The following is an 18317-nucleotide window of genomic DNA, read 5'->3' as shown; positions in this document are numbered from 1 at the left end:
GGCCTACCAATCGAACTCCCTCTATCTCTGTTCTACTGAGCTCAATACAGCAGCGAAGTAAGGAAGATTCAATTTAGGGTTATTTCTAAACCGAATAATTAGAAACCTATAACCAAACTAAACCGGAATTTGGATTGGGAGGGGACGATTACAACTGGCGCAAAACGATTGGCTGCTAAACAATTGTATTCGAGCGTATATAATAAAAGAGAAAAATTGATAGAAGAAAAGATAAAAATTGAACCTTTGCTCTGTTTTCAAGAATCCGCTCTAGTTCTTCATCAAGGTCTCTTCTTGATTCAATTCTGCTTTAGGGTTCTCTCGGGTTTAGTCGTCTTCTACCCCAATTTCTGCAGACTACGCTTCGGTGTTCTTGTTTCTGCATAAACGCGGTTGCGATTATTTCTGGGTTTTTGCTTCGAGTCGCTCAAGGTTCCATTAGAGATTGAGTGAGGTCTTCTTGGTAGTGAAGAAAAGGGTTGGCGAAAAAGATGGATATGATCAGTAGTTTACCAGATGATCTTATTGTTACTCACATAGTCTCCTTCCTCTCGGCAAAAGCGGCTGCTTGCTTGATGTGTACCTCCAAGAAATGGGCGAATCTGCTTACCGTCTTACGGAGTGCTGCTTATGTTGGTTGCTACTCGTTTGAGCCACGTCTCAAAAATTTCGCTGATGAATTAGCATCGGCTCGAGATGCCATTCACCGTTTGAGGAGATTCTCTCTAAAGCTGGGGTCTTTGGATTTTGCTCAGTATAGTACTGTCAGCGATTGTTTACGAGATGCGTTCAAGTGTGGTGTCTTCGATCTTGAACTGGACGTCAACTTCGAAGGAGATTTCATTGATTACTCACTGCCTTCTGAGATCTTCACTTGCAAGAGCGTTGTGAAAATGAAGCTAGGGTCTGGTTTTGTTATTGACATTATCCCTAGTAATGCTTTGCTTCCTGCTCTTAAGACTCTTCTTCTTGATTCAGTTCGGTTCGATGGTATTGGTGGTTGTGCGTTTACAAGGCTTCTTTCTGCTTGCCCTGTGCTTGAGGAGTTAGTCATAGATGGATTTAACTGTGAACTTTGGAATTGGTCTCACACTGTGTCTAGTCAGATCCTTAGAAGACTTACTATAAGGCGTGCATATTCAGAAGATGAAGATTATCATCAAGAATATGAGTTTGAGAGAATTAGTTTTGATACTCCCAGTCTTGCCTACTTAGAATACGATGATTATATTCATGAAGAGTTTCCAGTTGTTAATCTCGACTCCCTTGTTGAAGCGACCCTCAATTTTAGTCTGATGACTGCTTCGGATGAAACCGATCCAACGAATCTGTTCAAGGGTTTGGAAAATGTTCAGATTCTGCGCTTAGACACTGTTGACACGATGCAGGCAAGTGTTCTCTACTGAATCTTACCCTTACTCTTTTGTGAATATGTTTCTGCAGCTTAACAAATAGTAAAGCTTAGGGAACCATCCATCATAATTTTGCTAGACACTGTAATGTTTACTAAAATATTGCATTCTGATGACTGACTTGTTGTTGACTTTTTATTATTCTGTTCCAGGTGTTCGAGGCCGGCATTGATACAGCCACAGTGTTTGAAAACATGTCTCATTTATATATGCCAACTGAAGCAGATGTTTGCTGGGATGGTCTAAAAGTTTTTGTTACGAAATCTCCAAATCTGAAGACTCTGACCATTGAGGTATGACCGAAAGTCCCCTAAAAGTTCATTGAACAAACCTTATAATATATACTCTTCTTATAGGTGGTAGTACTCATAACAAAAACTTTTCAGGCTTTGCACTATACTTATGATAGCGATGAAAAAGCAGTTTGCGAATGCTTAGAGGACTATTCTTTCCTTTTGACCTGCCCTGTTGAGATCCTAAAGATAACCCAATTCGATGGATATGTCGGAGAAATGGTGCAAGTAAAGCATGTCTTGGAGAAATTGCAGTGTCTGGTGCTGTTGGAAGTTCATGTCCAGGCAACAAGTGATGAAAAAAAGCTGCAGATCTTGGACGATCTCTCGATGCTTCCGAGAGTTTCGTCCAAATGCAAAGTCGAGGTCAAGTTCGGTTATACAAACTAGAGTCTGTTTGAGCCTCACAACATATACTTGTGAAATCACAGACGTGGTTCCTGGTTTGTTGACATTAGAACTAGTGTTATTCTTTTTGCATCTTTCGTACACATGCGTGATATTTTGTTCTGAATCGAACAGTTAGGAGTTTTTGTCATCTCTGACTTTAGTAGTTTGTTTTGTGCCTAGAACACTCTTGAGTTTGTAAGTGACAGGCTGAGCTAGTCTACTGTTGCTAAGAGGTATAGTTTCTCAGATATATTCCGGTCAAGGAGGATTTAACATTCACAGGGATTTAGTTTTGATTGCTTGTTTTTAATTTTAAATGTCTCAAAATAAATGAACTTGATGAGAAACAGTGTTAATTAAATCGTTGTTATATGATCCTCCTCAATTTTGAATCTGGTTCGGTGTGTTTGAAACCGAGTGCAAATAAAACCAATTCAGACCAAGTTAATTGCAACGATACTATGAAGACCTGCAAAGGCTACACAGAGATTAGTCCAAAAATTAAATAAAAAGTCCAGTATTATTTTAGACCCGCCGGTACTATACTGTATTTGGAGAGAAGTTCCACCGGCGCGGGTGACAGTTGGTGACTCCGATTGAGCAAATCGGCGTTTAATGATACCAATCGAAGAGTATATGCTTCACTAAATCGGCGTTTCTCATGGTACGAATATACGAATTCGTGTTTATTTTGGCTATAGAAATTAGGGGTTTTATGATTTATAGAAATTAGGATGATGTAATTGACTCTTATGCATAAAAATTAGTACTAGGGTTGAAACAATTGGAAAGACACTGTGATTTGTGATTGTCCTTTGTTTGTTCAATGCATGCTTTTTTTTCTTTCACCGGAGATTTCTCGCTATTTTTATTTTGGGTATGGAGCTTGGGAAAACGTTTTGATGATGGTGAGATATATGTTCTGCTGCAAGAGAGTGTTGTAAGGGTATGTGATTTGTCTTTCTCAATTGTGTTTCATTCCTGTTCTACTTTCTCGTTGATGGCTAACAACAGACTTTTCATGTTTGTCTTGGTTTGTCTTGGGCTTTGAAGACACCAAACCAGTACTTGAAGCCATAAAGAACAAAGGCATAACAACCATTGGAGCTGCAGGGATGTGTTGGGGCGGTTCGTTTTCTATCTATTAATTATCTTTGCTTCTTCACTTCTTGTTGAGGAATTGTTCCCAATTTACCTGTGCTGTAGTTACGTGGAGAAATTTGTGTCATTCTCTTTCGCTGGTATTATCTTATCTAAATGGATAAGTTTTATCTATTGTGTTATTGATCTTCATCAGAAGTAGTGCGTGGAGCTGTCTAAACTAGAGCTTATTCAAGCAGCTGTTTTGCTTCATCCTACTTTTGTTACAGTTGATGATATCAAGGGTAAGTGACCTTTGGTATACTTCAACATCTTCATTCCTACGTTTGTTGTCATTTGCCTTGCCTCATTCTTTGTAAAATTTTGAGAGTCACTTATAAGATTAATTTCGTAACTCGTATCACCAAGATTACAACATCCACTAACTTAAGCAGATGTTGATTGTTTTGTATACGAATCAGCAGGGGGCTCATGCTTCACATTTACAGACATAGAAACACTTTGATTGGTCCGGTTGCTTTACTTTTCATAGTCTTTGGTTGGTTTCTTCAGGTGGGAAGGCTCCAATTGCTATATTGGGAGCTAAAATTGATCATTGGACCTCACCAGCACTCGGGAAGCAATTTGAAGAGACTTTAGCATCCAAACCCGAGGTAAACTGCTTCTGCACTGCAATTCAAACAGTTATATATAAAACGCCTTTCATCTAACTTAAAACGGACTCTGTAGGTAACCTAGTTACGTGAAGATACACCCGAAAGTGTCACACGGCTGGACAGTCAGGTACAACATCGATGAAATGCTTGATTGGTTTGTGACTTACCTCAAATTTAGTCATACACAAGTTTTTTCAAATTTAAATTTTTAGATCCTCAACTAGTTGTTCTACCATTGGAGTATATAAAAAATAATGGATATTTTTAGGTGTCTAACTTTTGAGATTTGCATTTTTTCAATTATAGTTGGATCTCATAAATGGGATCCAACCATTGAAGATGGTAAATTATACCAAATAACTGCTTGAATAAATAAAAAAAAAACGTACCAAATAATTAGAAACCTAAACCCAAATTAACCGGAGTTTGGACTGGGAGGCGATGATTACAGCTGGCGCAAAATGATTGGCTTATTAATTATTGTATCAGAGCATATAATGAAAGAGCAAAATTGATAGAAACATAATAATTGAACCTTTGCTCTGCTTTCAAGAATCTAGTTCTTCGTCAAGTTCTCTTTGAAGATTCAGTTCCGCTTCAGAGTTCTCTCGGTTTTAGTCGTCTTCTACCCTAATTTCTGCAAATTACGCTTCGGTGTTCTTGTTCTGCATTGCGATTATTTCTGGGTATTGAAAGGGTTCTTTGGGGTTGGCAAAAAAAAAAAGGATGGATAGGATCAGTAGTTTACCAGATGATCTTATTGTTACTCAAGTAGTCTCCTTCCTCTCGGCAAAAGCGGCTGCGTGCTTGAAGTGTACCTCCAAGAAATGGTGGAATCTGCTTACCGTCTTACCGAGTGCTGTTTTTGCTGGTTCCTCCTCGTCTGCCATTAGTACTAAGGCAAGTCTCAAAGATTTCGCTGATGAATTAGTATCGGCTCGACATGCCATTCACCGTTTGAGGAGATTCTCTCTAAAGCTACAGTCTTTGGATTATGCTCAGTATAGTACTGTCAACGATTGTTTACGAGATGCGATCAAGTGTGGTGTCTTGGATCTTGAACTGGACGTCAACGTCCAAGGAGATTACTCACTGCCTTGTGAGATCTTCACTTGCAAGAGCGTTGTGAAAATGAAGCTAGGGTCTGGCTTTGTTATTGACATTCTCCCTAGTAATGCTTTGCTTCCTGCTCTCAAGACTCTCCTTCTTGATTCAGTTCGGTTCAATGATACTAGTGGTTGTGCGTTTACAAGGCTTCTTTCTGCTTGCCCTGTGCTTGAGGAGTTAGTCATAGATGGATTCAACTGTGAACGTTGGAATTGGTCTCACACTGTGTGTAGTCAGACCCTTAGGAGACTTACTATGAGGCGTGCATATACAGAAGAAGAAGATTATGAAGGCTATGTGTTTAAGAGAATTAGTTTTGATACTCCCAGTCTTGCCTACTTAGAATACAGTGATTTTATTCATGACGAGTTTCCAGTTGTTAATCTCGACTCCCTTGTTGAAGCGAAGCTCCATTTTAATCTGATGACTTATGGGAATGAAACCGATCCAACGAATCTGTTCAAGGGTTTGAAAAATGTTCATATTCTGCGCTTAGACTATGTTGACACGATGCTGGCAAGTGTTCTCTACTGCATCTTACCCTAACTCTATGAATATGTTTCTGCATAGTAAAGCTTAGGGAACCATTCCTCGGCATAATTTTGCTGGACATTGGAATGTTTACTACAGTTTTGTTGTGCCAAATTTTGCATTTTGATGACTGACTTGTTGACTTTTTTATTATTTCTGTTCCAGCTGTTCGGGGATGCCAGTGAAACAGCCACAGTGTTTGAAAACATGTCTCATATATATATGCCAACTGAATCACCTTCCTGCTGGGTTGGTCTAAAACGTTTTGTTAAGAAATCGCCAAATCTGAGGACTCTCACCATTGAGGTATGACCGAATGCCCCCAAAAAAGTTCATTGAGCAAAGTAAAACTCCTATATATATAGGTCCTCATAAAGTGTCTTTTACAGGAATTGCACTATGATTATTCAATATCTGTCTGCGAATGCTTGGAGGACTATGCTTTCCTTTTGACCTGCCCTATTGAGATCCTAAAGATAACTCAATTCAAGGGATATATCGAAGAAATGGTGCAACTAAAGCGTGTCTTGGAGAAATTGCAGTGTCTGGTGCTGTTGGAAGTTCATGTCAAGGTAAGTAGTGATGAAGAAAAGCTGCAGATCTTGGCGGATCTCTTAATGCTTCCGAGAGCTTCATCGAAATGCAAAGTCGAGGTCAAGTTCGGTTAAACAAACTAGAGTTTGTTTACCTCAACATGAACATTTAGATCTGATCAAAGGAACAGACGTGGTTCCTGATTTGTTGACATTAGAACTAGTGTTATTCTTTTTGCATCTTTCGTACATGCGTGATATTTGTTCTGATTTGAACAGTTTGGTGTTTTTGTCATCTCTGACTTTAGAACTAGTGTTGTTTTGTGCCTAAAGTCACTCTTGAGTTTGTAAGAGAGAGGCTAAGCTACATTATGTCTACTGTTGTTACCAAGAGATATACTTTCTCAGATATTTTCCGATGAAGGAGGATTTAACGTCCACAGGGATTTAGTGAGTAATTTGCTTTGACTGTTTCTTTTTAAATGTCTCAAATCTCAAAATCAGATGAACTTAACGTTAATTATATATCCTCCTCAATTTGAATCTGGTTCGGTTTGGTTAACTAATGTTTGAAAGCCAGTGCAAATCAAACCAATTCAGACCAAGTTGTAATTGAAAAAACTCCCCGGTTTAGTTCTTCCTCGTCAGTCGTCACATTCGATTTGAAGATGCAATTTTGATTCACTAAAGGCATCAACGTTGTTCATGGTACTAGAGATGAATAGATCGGCTCTAACGTCCTCTTTGAATCTGGTGTTCGCTCTAGTTTTCGTGTAGACAAGTAGTGGATTAAGCTGGTCTGTTGCTAAACTGAAACTAGGGTCTGATTTAGGGATTATTATCTAGTTTTCACTTAATGTTAGAGACTAGGCGCTTATTTCTCCATTGGAAACTGTAGTTTAACGGGTCGCTAGGTTTTTGCATGAAGTATGGATAGATATTGCAGTCTACCAAATGAGATTATTTGCCATATCGGGTCATTCACAAAGGAGGCTGTGTTCACAATGGTTCTCTCAAAGAGTTGGCGAAATCTGTTTATATGGACATATACAATTCCGTCTATATGGACATAAGCTTTTATCTAATAGAATACTTTGTTTTTGGTAATGAATTGGTGTAGAAACTAGGTTTCCACAATGAATTTGTTTAAGAGGGAAAACAAATTCAGTAAAGTGATCTCTCTATAAAACAGATCTAAGCTTTGAAATTAGAAGAAAAATAATAGATCTCGAAGAAGCTAGGGTTTCTATTGTCAAGAACAAGAAGAGAACTGAATTATTGTATTCAATTGTGGATGTTTTACAATGGAGAAGTCTCTCCTTATTTATACATTTACAAAGATTACATAATATATTAGCTTTCCTTATCGGACGGAGTAGAATATAGAAAACTGCCTAATTACACGAGTCGGCCGTCGTGCCGAAGTAGAGGTTGGTTTCTTCCTCTCCAAGACTTCACTTCGTCCGAATTGACTTCAAATGACCTAATCGGTTCTTTAACCGGCTTCCCGGTTAAATAGATAATTTATCTTTCTGGTTTAGTTCGGTATGTCGGGAGTACTGAATCCCGCACCAACAATTGGGAAATGGAATCAGGTTTGGGCAGGACCATTGTCAGGTTACAGAGTAGCTTTGCTTCTGTTGAACCGTGGACCATCACGAACTTCGATTACTGCTCTTTGCGATGATTTTGAGATCCCTTATTTTTAAGAACAATAATACAGATCCCTTATTTTTAGTCTATGTTATTAGGATTTTATCAAGTTTTTTGGAACATAAAAATGTATTTTGTTCTTAAAGTTGCTATTTGGAGATCAACTTTTATTATATACCAATTAAATATTTACTAAGTTTGGTATTCTTCACTTAAATTTTCCTCTTTTAAGTTTCTTTGCACAATAAAGATCTTCATAAAGTATCTAATTTCTTACTTCATAAGCATGAATCTATCTTATCTAGATACGTAGTATTCAAAGACATGCAGGCCTAAAAACTACATAGCTGGCTTGGATTATTTCTTCTTTAAAAAAAAATTATGTTTCAAAACATGGTTCGAAATGGAGCTTCGAAATCGTTCGAATATGCCTTGTTTTGTTGTACGATAAGATCATAGGGGTCAGTTTATACCATGGTTCGAACCTGGAGAAATCAACCCATCAATCTAAAGAAAATAAATAATATTCGCAAACATAGTTAGGTTAAACCCCCAAAAGTTGTGTAGTGTAAGTTAGCAAACTTGAGTTCCCCCATACAGTTATATTCACTTGTTAGGCCATTGAACAGCTTCATAAAACAGAATCTCTGGACGAACCTTCCTTTCCCCACATAATCTGGCAACACTCTCCCAGTTACCAACAACCTATACCACACATATCAATAATGTCTTAATCCAACAAAGTTTACAATCCAGCTCAAGAAAGACAAAGGCTACTGTTTCATCTTACCTCTTCTATTGAAGCTTCATGTGTGAGACTGACCCACCGGTTCTTTTTATAAGCCATGCAAATGTATTCTTCTTCTTCACCACAACCAGTCTGCATTCCATATTCTAAGACTGTAACAGACAAGAGATACAGAAGAACAATAGCACAAACATATGTGACCCTGTTTCAGATTTTACCATTGACACAAGCCGGTACTTGGTGTTTGGTTCTAAGCCTTCATATAGCCTGCTGATATCTATCTCCCACTCCAAAGACTTTGTTGTTTCACATATTTCTTTTTCAGTTTCATTCTTCTCCCATTCCAGCCCTAATGTTGCAAACCCATCAAAACAGCAAACTGTTTGATCATTCCACAATAAATGAAACGAGTAGATAAGAACACAATCGTGGTCAAAACTTACCAATTGTGAAGATAGGTGGGCATCTACTGATAGTGTGGTGGACAAAGTTTGTGTCTCCACAGCCTCCTGTTCTAACATCACATATCATTTTCTCTTCCATGCGGATCATTTTAAGGATGTCTTCAAACTTCATATTCCCAAGAGCACTCTGCATATATAAAAACCACAGAGCATAATCACAGAGCAGGATTTTTAAGTGCCAGTTTCTGTAGAAAAGAAAAATATGAAAAAAATGAAACATACCTTTAAGTCTCTGATAGAATCAGCAGGCATAACGATTCCATAAGAACTTTGCTCTGGATGATTTGGCTTCCTTCTGCATTTTTTACAACTCATTCTTTCATATACCTCCAACGTAAAAAGGCGAGTTACCAAGCTTTCTCCTTCTGGAATTTTCCACCAATGACAAAACTCGAGGATTGCGACGAGTACCTCAGCACCATCACTTGACTGAAATGAGTTAAAAGAAAAAAACGAATGACATTTAAGACAACATTCAGGCCTATGTATAATAATAATAACAATAATATTTAGAAGCTTATGTTTATCTGCACAAACCAGGGAATGAAATTCTTCTTCTAGGGAAGCAAGCAAGTTGGACAATAAGTGACTATAGAGTTCCTCTTCTTTTATCTGCTCCGAGACAAAAGCAGAAAAGAAACTTCGTAGTGCAGAAGGCACTTGGTTGTCAGAAAATGTCTGCCGATTGTGCAACAAATCTTCTTTAAGAACTTTAATGTTACAGAGGGACTGCAGCAGAAAAAAAAAAATCAAAGATAAGTTAGTAGAGAAATAATACCAGAAAATTAGAATGAGCTGAAACAGAAAAAGAGAGTTTAGGTTTTGAATTATTTTTGTTGTTGACTGCTAATACCTTCAGTATCATGTCAAGAGCTGAATTGTATCTGGATACAGCTTTGCCATGTACCGACTCCAAATTTTTAGACAGTGAATCTTCTCCATGCATATCTTAAAATAAGAATCATAAATTTAATACATCTAAGAACAGTTTTTAAAATATTCGTCAATTGAGAAGGTCTTTTGAAACCAGGGTCACCTTTAGTAGCTTCGTCTTGATTGGATAAAATTTCAGATTGACCTTTTTCACGAGTATCTTCTGGTTCCATAGAATCTTCTTCTGTCCTGTTTAGTGAAGTAACTCCCGGTTCAAGGTTGACATACGATTCGCTAGACATAGGTCAGAAAACGTTTTGTGTGATGAAGCACCGAAGCATATATGGTTGAGAATACTCTCCTCATAAAATAAACAACACTATATAAAACAAAAAAAACAAAAAACCCTAGAAAATCCTAATTAAAATAAGATAATTACTAGAACAGATAATTACAAATGAGAAAAATTAGCCTAAGTCTACGCTCATGATAATACGTAGCTTCTAGAAGAGAGGTACTTACTGTTCGACATTCTGATCAAGAAGACTAGACATGCTCGCTGAATTTCTCTGTTATGCCATGAAGACCATTCATTCGTATTCGTACAACTGAGTAACCAAATATTCATGGAAGCAAATAGAGAATTTAGACCATCAACGACCTTGTTACTTCTATTCTTTTTCTTCTTTGACCCTGGCTTCTTCTCCTTCTCTTGTTTTTTCTCGGATAAAGGTTCTGGAAGTGCTTTGACATCCATATCTACAATTTCATCTAACTCTTCCTAGAAGAAGATACATACATTAAAACATAAGGTACTATCAAACAGAAAATCAAAGGGAAGATGAAGGCTCTTTGTATGAAGCCAAAGTTACCAACCAACCTGCAAGAATCGTTTCAGCGGTTGAAGGATATACGAGCGGTACTCAAAAACAGAAAGTCCGACAAGGCTGTTTAGCAAATTAACCCTCGAGTTTTCAACTAACAAAATCTTTGAATCCAGTAGCGGAACCTGCAAGTCAATAGATACATTACGGTGACAACTGACAACTTCACTTAATTTTATGTCCTAAGTTAAATTTAGACCACAACTAAACCTTGTTGGTGACCACAGATTTCAGATGCTCAATGGACTTCAAAACTATAGCATCACTGATACGTTTATGCCGATGTATATGATTCAGACAATCTACTAGATCGACACAATCAACTGTCGGCTGCAATGCTCCTTCGAGAACATCTCGTACTGCACACAAGAACAATTTTGTAGTGAGAGAATTTCCAGCGTCTCTCCTTATATATTCTTCACATTTATTGCACAGAAGAGATGCATAAATGTTCCTCTGATCTTCCGGAATATTCCTTCTTCTTTCATCTTCGCGTGTACATAAGTTCTTGGCGTCAACAAGAGCTGCATCATAACATATCATTTTCATTTTCTTCTCATATTTGATTCCCAAAGTCCTACACGTGAATTGAACAGCTCTCAGAACAGCCACCCAAATATCAAGATTATGTGTCCTGATAGGTCTGGGAAATCTAAAACTCTCGTCTCCTGAAGAATTGTCTGCTAACCAAGATAAGATATCATCTCTATGAACTTGTGCTTTGGCATAGTGAATACTGGGATCAAAAACATTGATTGTCCCTTCATTATCAAATCGAGCCAGCTCGCATTTCAGCAGTCTCTTATCCAGAAGTAGAAATGTAAACTGAGGATCAAAGTCAATCTTTTCTCTAACTCGGCTACCATCGCAGAAACTGTCCGCTGCTCTGCGAACCAGATCTGTGCCATCATCCCTTTCACCTTTGATGTTTTTTAGAAAGTCCAGGATTTGATTGAGTTCATTACAATCCAGAAAGCAGATACTCTGAGGTGTGTCAACTAGGCGACACTCGGTAATAATGGTATGCTCAGAAACTTGGAACTGTGCAAGATACTTAACTACAAACTGTATCATCCAGTCTCGAATGCTACAAGACAGAATTTTACGCTCCCAAAACGAGACAAGGAGCAATTGGATTTCCTTGAGTAATTGACTGCGCTCTTCGTCTACAACTAAAGGCCAGTCTTTGGACCATCCATTCTCATATGCAAAGGCTTTCACATCTTGGAGTCGATTCTTAATCATATCAACGGCAGCTACTGCATCCACTGGTTCCCAATCTCCAACTGATATCTTACGAGCCCAGACTTTACTTATCGTAAGGGCCATATACTTTGTCGAAGAAGGTTTAAATTCAGCAGCATGTTCTTGTCCAATGTGATTCTTACACTCCTCAGGACTAGAGAACTTGTTCGAACAAGTTCGACACATCCAGAAAGTCCATTTTCTGTTTTCCCTGGCAGAAGTGAGAACTTGCTCCAAAGCATCTCGTCCCTCTTTGCCATACATTGCCTCGACGAAACTTATAAACTTTGCAGTGCTTACTTTCAGAAAGTTCCTTTTGAACTCATCACTCAAACCCATCCAACACGACCTCAGTTTCGGGTCTAGATTTTTCTTTGACTCCCTCGCTTTTGGTTCGCTTCTCTCTACAGAAGCAACTAGAGTCTTCTTGTTAGGTCCAGCGATCCTTGACTCTGCATCTCTGAGTATTCTTTCGATATCCTTTTTACTATTCTGCTCTTTCAAATCCAATTCACGAAAATTAGCCAAAACAGATAGATACTCTTTTGCTTTCTCAACAGATTTCTTGTAATACAAGGAAGATCCAAGATGTTGTCCCAATTCAAACAGTGAAACAGCACAAAACGATGAGAGCCCTTCACTTACGGAAAAGCATTCTACAGAAGCCAACAAAAACGTGAACTTCACGTCACGATTCTCTGCTCTTATCGCTTGTGCCCTGAAGATGGTACCTTGCTGGAAAATAAGCAAATCTGAGACCTTTTCTTTCCCTTGTTCCAAAATCGAGTCTTCAATTACCTCCATGGCCTTGATATGATCTCCTTGACCAAAGTAACTCTCATCAAATCCACAATCTTTCAGAGAAGGAGGCTTCATGTCAACGATTCTCTCAAAGCTTCTTGCGCTTTCTTGTTCTCTTTTTTGTTTTTTTTTTTGCTTCTTGCGATTGTTTATGTATCAAAAAGACTCACACTTTATCACGTGACAACCACGTGACAAGGATTGGGAATTAAAAAACAAAAAAGACTTCATTGAGGAATTGTGTCGAACACCTTGTGAGCATTTCTCGCCTGGACTGCTTCTGTTGTAAATACTGACAATCAATATAAACAGGCCAAAAAACCCCAAAATAAATCGAGTGAGTTTTCGAATTCGGGAGCGATTCTTCATGTTTTGGATCAGAGATGGTCATGGAATGATCGAAATTGGTTTATATCTTTTGAGTTTTTGGCTTTTGAGAGATTCGCAGCTGTTCAAATGTTTTTGAGTTTTGTTGACTCTACCGGTTAAGTTGAACCGGTTCCAAAGTTTCTTAATAAAAAAAAAAAAAAAAAACTCAAGTTTAACAAATGGATAGTGCCCTCTGCCCACCAAGTGTTCGACAAAAGTTCGCAATACCGTAGGAGACGAACACGTGCGGGAAGAGTTTTCGCGCTCAATTCTTTAATAATAGAACACGTGACCCACACTCCAACTGACTCTGCTGACCTTTCTGGGAAGAGTTTTTACTTTCTTCTTCTTCTTCTCTTCGACGCTTCCCACATTTTTTCTCTCTCTTTCTCGGGAAAATTCAGAAAGAAAAGCTCCATTGTTGTTTTCTCTCTAGGTAACTAAAGAACGTTTTGCTTTCAAGAAGATGGATCCATCAGCGGTTCAAGAAGTGAAGAAACCTGATCAGTAAGTAGTAGTCATATGTTTATGCCTTAGTTCTTCTCTTGACAATTCGTCTCCTTGCTAAGTGCTTATCTATCATTCAGAGATCTCTCAGCCTCAAACACAGAGGAATCTGATGAAGAGAAGAAACTCAACGCCACTTGTGTATCCGCTCTTGATATGATACTCGAGGTTTTAATTTTGCACAAGCGCCTGAATCTTATATTATACATCTTGTTTATTTGATTTATGGTTTTATGAATGTGATTTGTGCAGTCTCTTTCCAAGATTAGGTTTTTCTTAAACGCTTATTGGTTGGATTATGTTAACCACTCTGCTCCTCCAAAGGAGATACTTCGTACTTTCCTACTCAACAATCTCAGTCTCACTCATCCTCTGGTCTCTGCTCTCATCTTTTTGAAACCTTTTCTGACTTGTTAATTACTTCTTTCTCAAGCTTCATATCTTCTTGTTTGTTTACTATACTCTTTTAGGAAGCAAACCATCTTCTTAAACTCTTTCTAAACATCTTGGAGCTTCTTCCTCGCTGTTATTCACACTTTGAAGTTGATGAAGTGGCGAAAACCATTTGCTTTAGATGCAAGATGAATATGGCGTATTCTTCTCAACGTTCTTATGGCATCATCGTCAATGCTGATTCCCTCAGAGTTTACAACGTACGCAACTCATTTTCTTCCTTATGTTTTAAGTACTGAAATTGAAACAGAGTCAATTCTTTCATGAGGCTGATGCTAGAAACCGTTTTTTTTTTTTGCGTAATCACAGTCCGTATTCGTGATTAGAGCATTTGAGACTACCCTTAAGATCATCAGGCTCAACGTAAAGATGCTTTGCGACAAGGAAGGATGTGGGAAACGTAACTATGTTCAACGGGTGATAAACAATCTCCCAACTGTTTTCACGATTGGTAAGCTTATATATAAAATAACTATGGAGTTAGTTGGTTAGTAGCATTAACAACAAAATGCAGTAGTTTTGAGCATGTTTTCTTGTGTTGTTTTTAGCACTTCAGTGGGAGAACAATGAGACTAGCTGCGATATATTTAGTACAGTTGCTGCTCTGGAAACTGAGATATGTATTAGTGCCATATGCAGATACGAAGGTGACAGCTTATACACCAAATACCGTCTGGTCTCAATGGTAATGGGCCATTTTGTTTTACTTCCATTAAGTTTACTAAATATTGAAGTACCAGAAACAAATATAATGTTAATATTTAGGCTTGCTCGCATGGAGATCAATACAACTGTATAGCTTATGAAAACAGTAGGTGGGTCAGATATTTTGGTTCTGAGAAAGAGGTAAAGCTTTTAGACATTTTTGTAAAAGGACAAGCAAGTTACTCTGATATCTGTACCTGAGTGAGGGTATGTTACTTATCTAGGTTATAGGAGACTGGAAGAGTGTTGTCAACATTTTCGTAACGCACGATAATATTCGACCCGAGATTCTGTTTTTTGAGAGCGTACGTAAGCTCCTTCGACTGCATACATGCTTATGTATTGTACCTTTGCTTATGTGTGTGTTCTCAGTTCCACCTACATGAATCGCAGGCTAGGCAGAGGGACCAGGTTGTTTCCGGGCAGAGAGATCTGGGAAAATCCAGAAAGATCAGTCCCAGCCAGATCATGGAGATGAATCCATCAGAGGTTCAAGAAGTAAGGAAATTCGAAGAAATTGACCAAAAATTAGAACCGTAAGTAGTCAAATCTCATCCTTTAATTAAGCCTTTTCCTGTAGAGTATGCTTTAATTATGCTTATCTATCATTCAGAGAACTCTCAGACTCAAACACAGAGGAATCTGAAGAGAAGTTACTGAACGCCACTTCTGTTTCAGCTCTTGATATGATACTCAAGGTTTATTTTTGCAGAACGTAACTAGCCTGAATCTATTTTTTATCGATATTGTTTATTTCATTTATTGTTTTTAAGAATGTGATTTGTGCAGTCTCTGTGGAAGATTAGTGTTTTCTTAAGCGATTTTTTGAGGAATTATGTTCAAGAAGCACAACACAACCTGACAGATGATGAATCTGTTCTTCCACAAGACATACTTCGTATCTTCCTACTCGACAATCTCAGTCTCACTACTCATCCTCTGGTCTCTGCTCTCATCTTTAAACCTTTGTGTCTTATGTGTGTTGTTAATTACGTCTTTCTAAAGCTTCATATGTTCTTGTTGTTTACTATACTCTTCAGGAAGCAAACGGTGTTTCTAAGCTGTTTCTAAACATCTTGGAGCTTCTACCTCGCTGGAATTCGCACTTCAAAGTGAACGAAGTGGCGAAAACGAATTGCGTTAGATGCAAGACAGATAGGGCGTATTCTGGTGAATGTTCTTTTGGTCTGATCATCAATGCTAATTCACTCAGAGTATTCAAGGCAAGTCATTTTTTTCATTTTTTTTTTTTTTAGTACTGAAAGAGAGTCAAGTCTTACATGAGATTGATACTAGAAACGTTTTTGGGTAATCACAGTCTGCACTTGTGATTTATACATTTGCGACTACCCTTAAGATCATCAGGCTCAACGCAAAGATGCTTTGTGAAAAAGAAGGATGTGGGAAACGAAACTATGTTCAACATATGATAAATAAACTTCCATCTGTTTTCACAATTGGTAAGCCTATATATGATAAGCTATGGTTACTAGCATTAACAACAAAATGCAGTAGTTTTGAGCATGTTTTCTCATATTGTTTTTAGCATTTGAGTGGGAGAACAATGAGACTGGAAAAGAAATATTCGATACAATTTCTGTCCTGGCGACTAAGATAGATATTCGTAAGATATACAAATACGAAGGTGACAGTCCATACACCAAATACCGTCTCGTCTCAATGGTAAAGGCCCAAGTATCTAATTTGTTTCAGTTCCATTTAAGTTTTCTATGTTACCAGAAACAACTCTCCAAATATTAATATTCAGGTTTGATCGCATGAAATATCTATACAACTGTATAGCGTATGAAAATAATACATGGGTCAGACTCAGACATTACTGTTCTGAGATAGAGGTGATATTACAGGTTTGCTCGCATGGAGATGGATACAACTGTGTAGCTTATGAAAACAATGGATGGGTCAGACATTTTCGTTCTGAGAAAGAGGTAAAAGAGCTTAGACTTGACTTTTATGGTGAAAGACAAGCAAGTTACTCGATCTGTGACTGAGTGATGTATGTTGGCTGTCCAGGTTATTGGAGACTGGGATGGTGTTCTCAACAAATTCCGAGAACTGTATATTCGACCTGAGATTCTATTTTTTGAAAACGTAAGCTCCTTTTAGTGAATACTTGCTTCTTCTTCTTTTTTTCCTTTGCTTATGTGTGTGTTCTCAGATCCACCTATATGAATTGCAGACTAGGCAAGAGGGGTACTAGAAGTTTTCCGCGCTGGGATCTGATGATTAAGTGAGTGGCTTCCAATGGTGCAGGAAAGGGATTGATGTATATACAAAAATCAAAATGTGTTCTGAGTCTAAGTCAAAGCCTTTACAGGAGTACGTAGAACAATGTTTTGGTGGTGTTACACAACTGTGAACAGGCTTGTCTGTATTTTGTTTTTGCCCATATTCAACATCCTGTTGTTTATGATCGTTGAATATGGATAGCTAGATATATCATTCTTCCAAATTCAACACTTGTAACACAACTCAGTTTGATGCATTGGCCGGTAAGTGGTAAAAGAAGCTTTCTTTATCCCATTTGTTAGGTTTAGACAATTATCCCATCTAGACATAAACAGGGTCGATATGGACACTCACTTTGTTCTATTCAATTTCACTGATCTTGTACCAGGATAATGACGGTTTAGTTTCTTTGGTAGGTATTTTGTCTTTGTGATATGGACATCAAATTCAAAGAAAAATCATTTACACTTCTTCAAGATGATCTTCCACATGTCCATAGATGCACCAAACCACACATGATCACAAATTGGAGACTCTCTACTAATTTAAGAAGCTTCTAAAAGTGCACAACTTCATGCCAAAGCTTATTGTCATCGGCCATATACAATTCCGTCTATATGGACATAAGCTTTTATCTAATCTAGTAGAATACTTTTGTTTTTGGTAATGAATTGGGAAATGGAATCAGGTTTGGGCAGGACCATTGTCAGGTTACAGAGTAGCTTTGCTTCTGTTGAACCGTGGACCATCGCGAACTTGGATTACTGCTCTTTGGGATGATATTGAGATCCCTGCAAACAGCATCGTTCAAGCCAGAGATCTATGGGAGGTATACATACATACATAAATTCATACGTATTTAACTGGTATATACATACATACACTAAAAAAAAATCTGATCTTTTGTCTTCTGATGAATGTGTTTTGTTGTGATGTGAAAACCGCACAAGACATTGAAACAAAAGTTTGTAGGGAACTTGACAGCAACAGTGGATTCTCATGCGTGTAAGCTGTATGTTCTCAAACCTGCTGCCTGAAATATGTATATACAAAGAGAGTTAGTGCGGCTATGTTGTATTCTCCAATTATTCTGTTAAAACAATAAGGGTTCGTCTCAAATTGTGTTTCCACAGATTGTTCTCCAATAAAGTGTTCTGTTTGCTCAAAATGCTAAAAATTCTCTACTGATATAATCCAATAGTGTGTTGTCGATGAGTTTGAAACGATATGTGTGTGTGTGTGTGTCCAATATACTGATGAACTCTATGCTTTAAACCAAAAAAAAAAAAAAAGAAGAAATTCTTAGCTTTTGATTTTGTTGCGTACGACACACGACAGATCA

At 37.9% G+C, this 18317-nt stretch overlaps 5 protein-coding genes across 12 annotated transcripts; 4 read left to right on the top strand and 1 right to left on the bottom strand.

The window, feature by feature from the left end:
• The first annotated feature begins 215 nt into the window (after positions 1 to 215).
• Positions 216 to 2472, top strand: LOC147945052 (F-box protein At3g62430-like). The gene is made up of 3 exons (XM_087452336.1): positions 216 to 1388; positions 1565 to 1705; positions 1799 to 2472. The coding sequence occupies exons 1-3, from the start codon at positions 492 to 494 to the stop codon at positions 2093 to 2095; spliced, it is 1335 nt and encodes a 444-aa protein (XP_087308462.1). The 5' UTR covers positions 216 to 491; the 3' UTR covers positions 2096 to 2472.
• An 18-nt stretch (positions 2473 to 2490) lies between these two features.
• LOC109124897 (F-box protein At3g62430-like) lies at positions 2491 to 6463 on the top strand. 6 transcript variants are annotated; one of them, XM_087452339.1, is made up of 9 exons: positions 2491 to 2759; positions 2981 to 3041; positions 3149 to 3223; positions 3393 to 3480; positions 3749 to 3849; positions 3926 to 3979; positions 4413 to 5475; positions 5656 to 5796; positions 5880 to 6463. In XM_087452339.1, the coding sequence occupies exons 7-9, from the start codon at positions 4579 to 4581 to the stop codon at positions 6156 to 6158; spliced, it is 1317 nt and encodes a 438-aa protein (XP_087308465.1). In that variant the 5' UTR covers positions 2491 to 2759; positions 2981 to 3041; positions 3149 to 3223; positions 3393 to 3480; positions 3749 to 3849; positions 3926 to 3979; positions 4413 to 4578; the 3' UTR covers positions 6159 to 6463. The 6 variants fall into 6 exon arrangements, with proteins under 6 accessions (XP_087308465.1, XP_087308464.1, XP_087308463.1 ...); XM_087452338.1 differs by having other exon boundaries at positions 4406 to 5475; XM_087452340.1 differs by having other exon boundaries at positions 2551 to 2759; positions 2950 to 3041; positions 4406 to 5475.
• A 1689-nt stretch (positions 6464 to 8152) lies between these two features.
• LOC104789850 (uncharacterized) lies at positions 8153 to 13225 on the bottom strand. 3 transcript variants are annotated; one of them, XM_087452335.1, is made up of 12 exons: positions 10856 to 12940; positions 10642 to 10770; positions 10423 to 10542; positions 10284 to 10330; positions 9925 to 10010; positions 9742 to 9836; positions 9426 to 9617; positions 9111 to 9317; positions 8868 to 9015; positions 8643 to 8773; positions 8467 to 8556; positions 8153 to 8381 (listed from the first exon to the last, which is right to left on the bottom strand). In XM_087452335.1, the coding sequence occupies exons 1-12, from the start codon at positions 12764 to 12766 to the stop codon at positions 8283 to 8285; spliced, it is 3255 nt and encodes a 1084-aa protein (XP_087308461.1). In that variant the 5' UTR covers positions 12767 to 12940; the 3' UTR covers positions 8153 to 8282. The 3 variants fall into 3 exon arrangements, 2 of the variants coding, with proteins under 2 accessions (XP_087308461.1, XP_087308460.1); XM_087452334.1 differs by having other exon boundaries at positions 9925 to 10055; positions 10284 to 10542; positions 10856 to 13225; XR_015558350.1 differs by lacking the exons at positions 8153 to 8381; positions 8467 to 8556; positions 8643 to 8773 and having other exon boundaries at positions 9925 to 10055; positions 10284 to 10542.
• On the top strand, positions 12946 to 15190 carry LOC104789849 (uncharacterized; the record flags this gene model as incomplete). Its single annotated transcript, XM_087512792.1, has 9 exons — positions 12946 to 13567; positions 13648 to 13735; positions 13820 to 13942; positions 14038 to 14220; positions 14330 to 14471; positions 14569 to 14705; positions 14786 to 14866; positions 14950 to 15030; positions 15119 to 15190. Coding segments are annotated over exons 1-9 (948 nt in total), but the record flags the coding sequence as incomplete, so codon positions are not given.
• LOC104788568 (uncharacterized) lies at positions 15127 to 17269 on the top strand. The gene is made up of 9 exons (XM_087452343.1): positions 15127 to 15261; positions 15339 to 15423; positions 15515 to 15667; positions 15766 to 15948; positions 16044 to 16185; positions 16272 to 16408; positions 16594 to 16674; positions 16760 to 16837; positions 16926 to 17269. Exons 1-9 carry the CDS (start codon positions 15194 to 15196, stop codon positions 16944 to 16946), a joined length of 948 nt encoding a protein of 315 aa, XP_087308469.1. The 5' UTR covers positions 15127 to 15193; the 3' UTR covers positions 16947 to 17269.
• The last annotated feature ends 1048 nt before the right edge of the window (positions 17270 to 18317 follow it).

Source organism: Camelina sativa, chromosome 5 (assembly GCF_030686135.1).
Source record: "Camelina sativa cultivar CO46 ecotype springtype chromosome 5, ASM3068613v1".
Classification (NCBI taxonomy): Eukaryota; Viridiplantae; Streptophyta; class Magnoliopsida; order Brassicales; family Brassicaceae; genus Camelina; species Camelina sativa.
Note: the sequence above shows the minus strand (reverse complement) of the source record. Positions and strands in the feature narration are given on the sequence as shown.

What these genes read in the sequence shown, in the direction of transcription:
- LOC147945052 (XM_087452336.1), top strand. Translation starts at nt 492, where the DNA reads ATGGATATGATCAGTAGTTTACCAGATGATCTTATTGTTACTCACATA. An exon ending in ACACTGTTGACACGATGCAG is followed by an intron (nt 1,389 to 1,564) that starts GCAAGTGTTCTC and finishes ATTCTGTTCCAG; the next exon opens with GTGTTCGAGGCCGGCATTGA. An exon ending in TGAAGACTCTGACCATTGAG is followed by an intron (nt 1,706 to 1,798) that starts GTATGACCGAAA and finishes AAAACTTTTCAG; the next exon opens with GCTTTGCACTATACTTATGA.
- LOC104789850 (XM_087452335.1), bottom strand. Translation starts at nt 12,766, where the DNA reads ATGAAGCCTCCTTCTCTGAAAGATTGTGGATTTGATGAGAGTTACTTT. An exon ending in CTCTTGACATGATACTGAAG is followed by an intron (nt 9,618 to 9,741) that starts GTATTAGCAGTC and finishes TTTCTGCTGCAG; the next exon opens with TCCCTCTGTAACATTAAAGT. An exon ending in AGTACCGGCTTGTGTCAATG is followed by an intron (nt 8,557 to 8,642) that starts GTAAAATCTGAA and finishes TATGGAATGCAG; the next exon opens with ACTGGTTGTGGTGAAGAAGA.
- LOC109124897 (XM_087452339.1), top strand. Translation starts at nt 4,579, where the DNA reads ATGGATAGGATCAGTAGTTTACCAGATGATCTTATTGTTACTCAAGTA. An exon ending in ACTATGTTGACACGATGCTG is followed by an intron (nt 5,476 to 5,655) that starts GCAAGTGTTCTC and finishes TTTCTGTTCCAG; the next exon opens with CTGTTCGGGGATGCCAGTGA. An exon ending in TGAGGACTCTCACCATTGAG is followed by an intron (nt 5,797 to 5,879) that starts GTATGACCGAAT and finishes TGTCTTTTACAG; the next exon opens with GAATTGCACTATGATTATTC.
- LOC104788568 (XM_087452343.1), top strand. Translation starts at nt 15,194, where the DNA reads ATGGAGATGAATCCATCAGAGGTTCAAGAAGTAAGGAAATTCGAAGAA. An exon ending in ATTCACTCAGAGTATTCAAG is followed by an intron (nt 15,949 to 16,043) that starts GCAAGTCATTTT and finishes GGGTAATCACAG; the next exon opens with TCTGCACTTGTGATTTATAC. An exon ending in AATACCGTCTCGTCTCAATG is followed by an intron (nt 16,409 to 16,593) that starts GTAAAGGCCCAA and finishes GTGATATTACAG; the next exon opens with GTTTGCTCGCATGGAGATGG.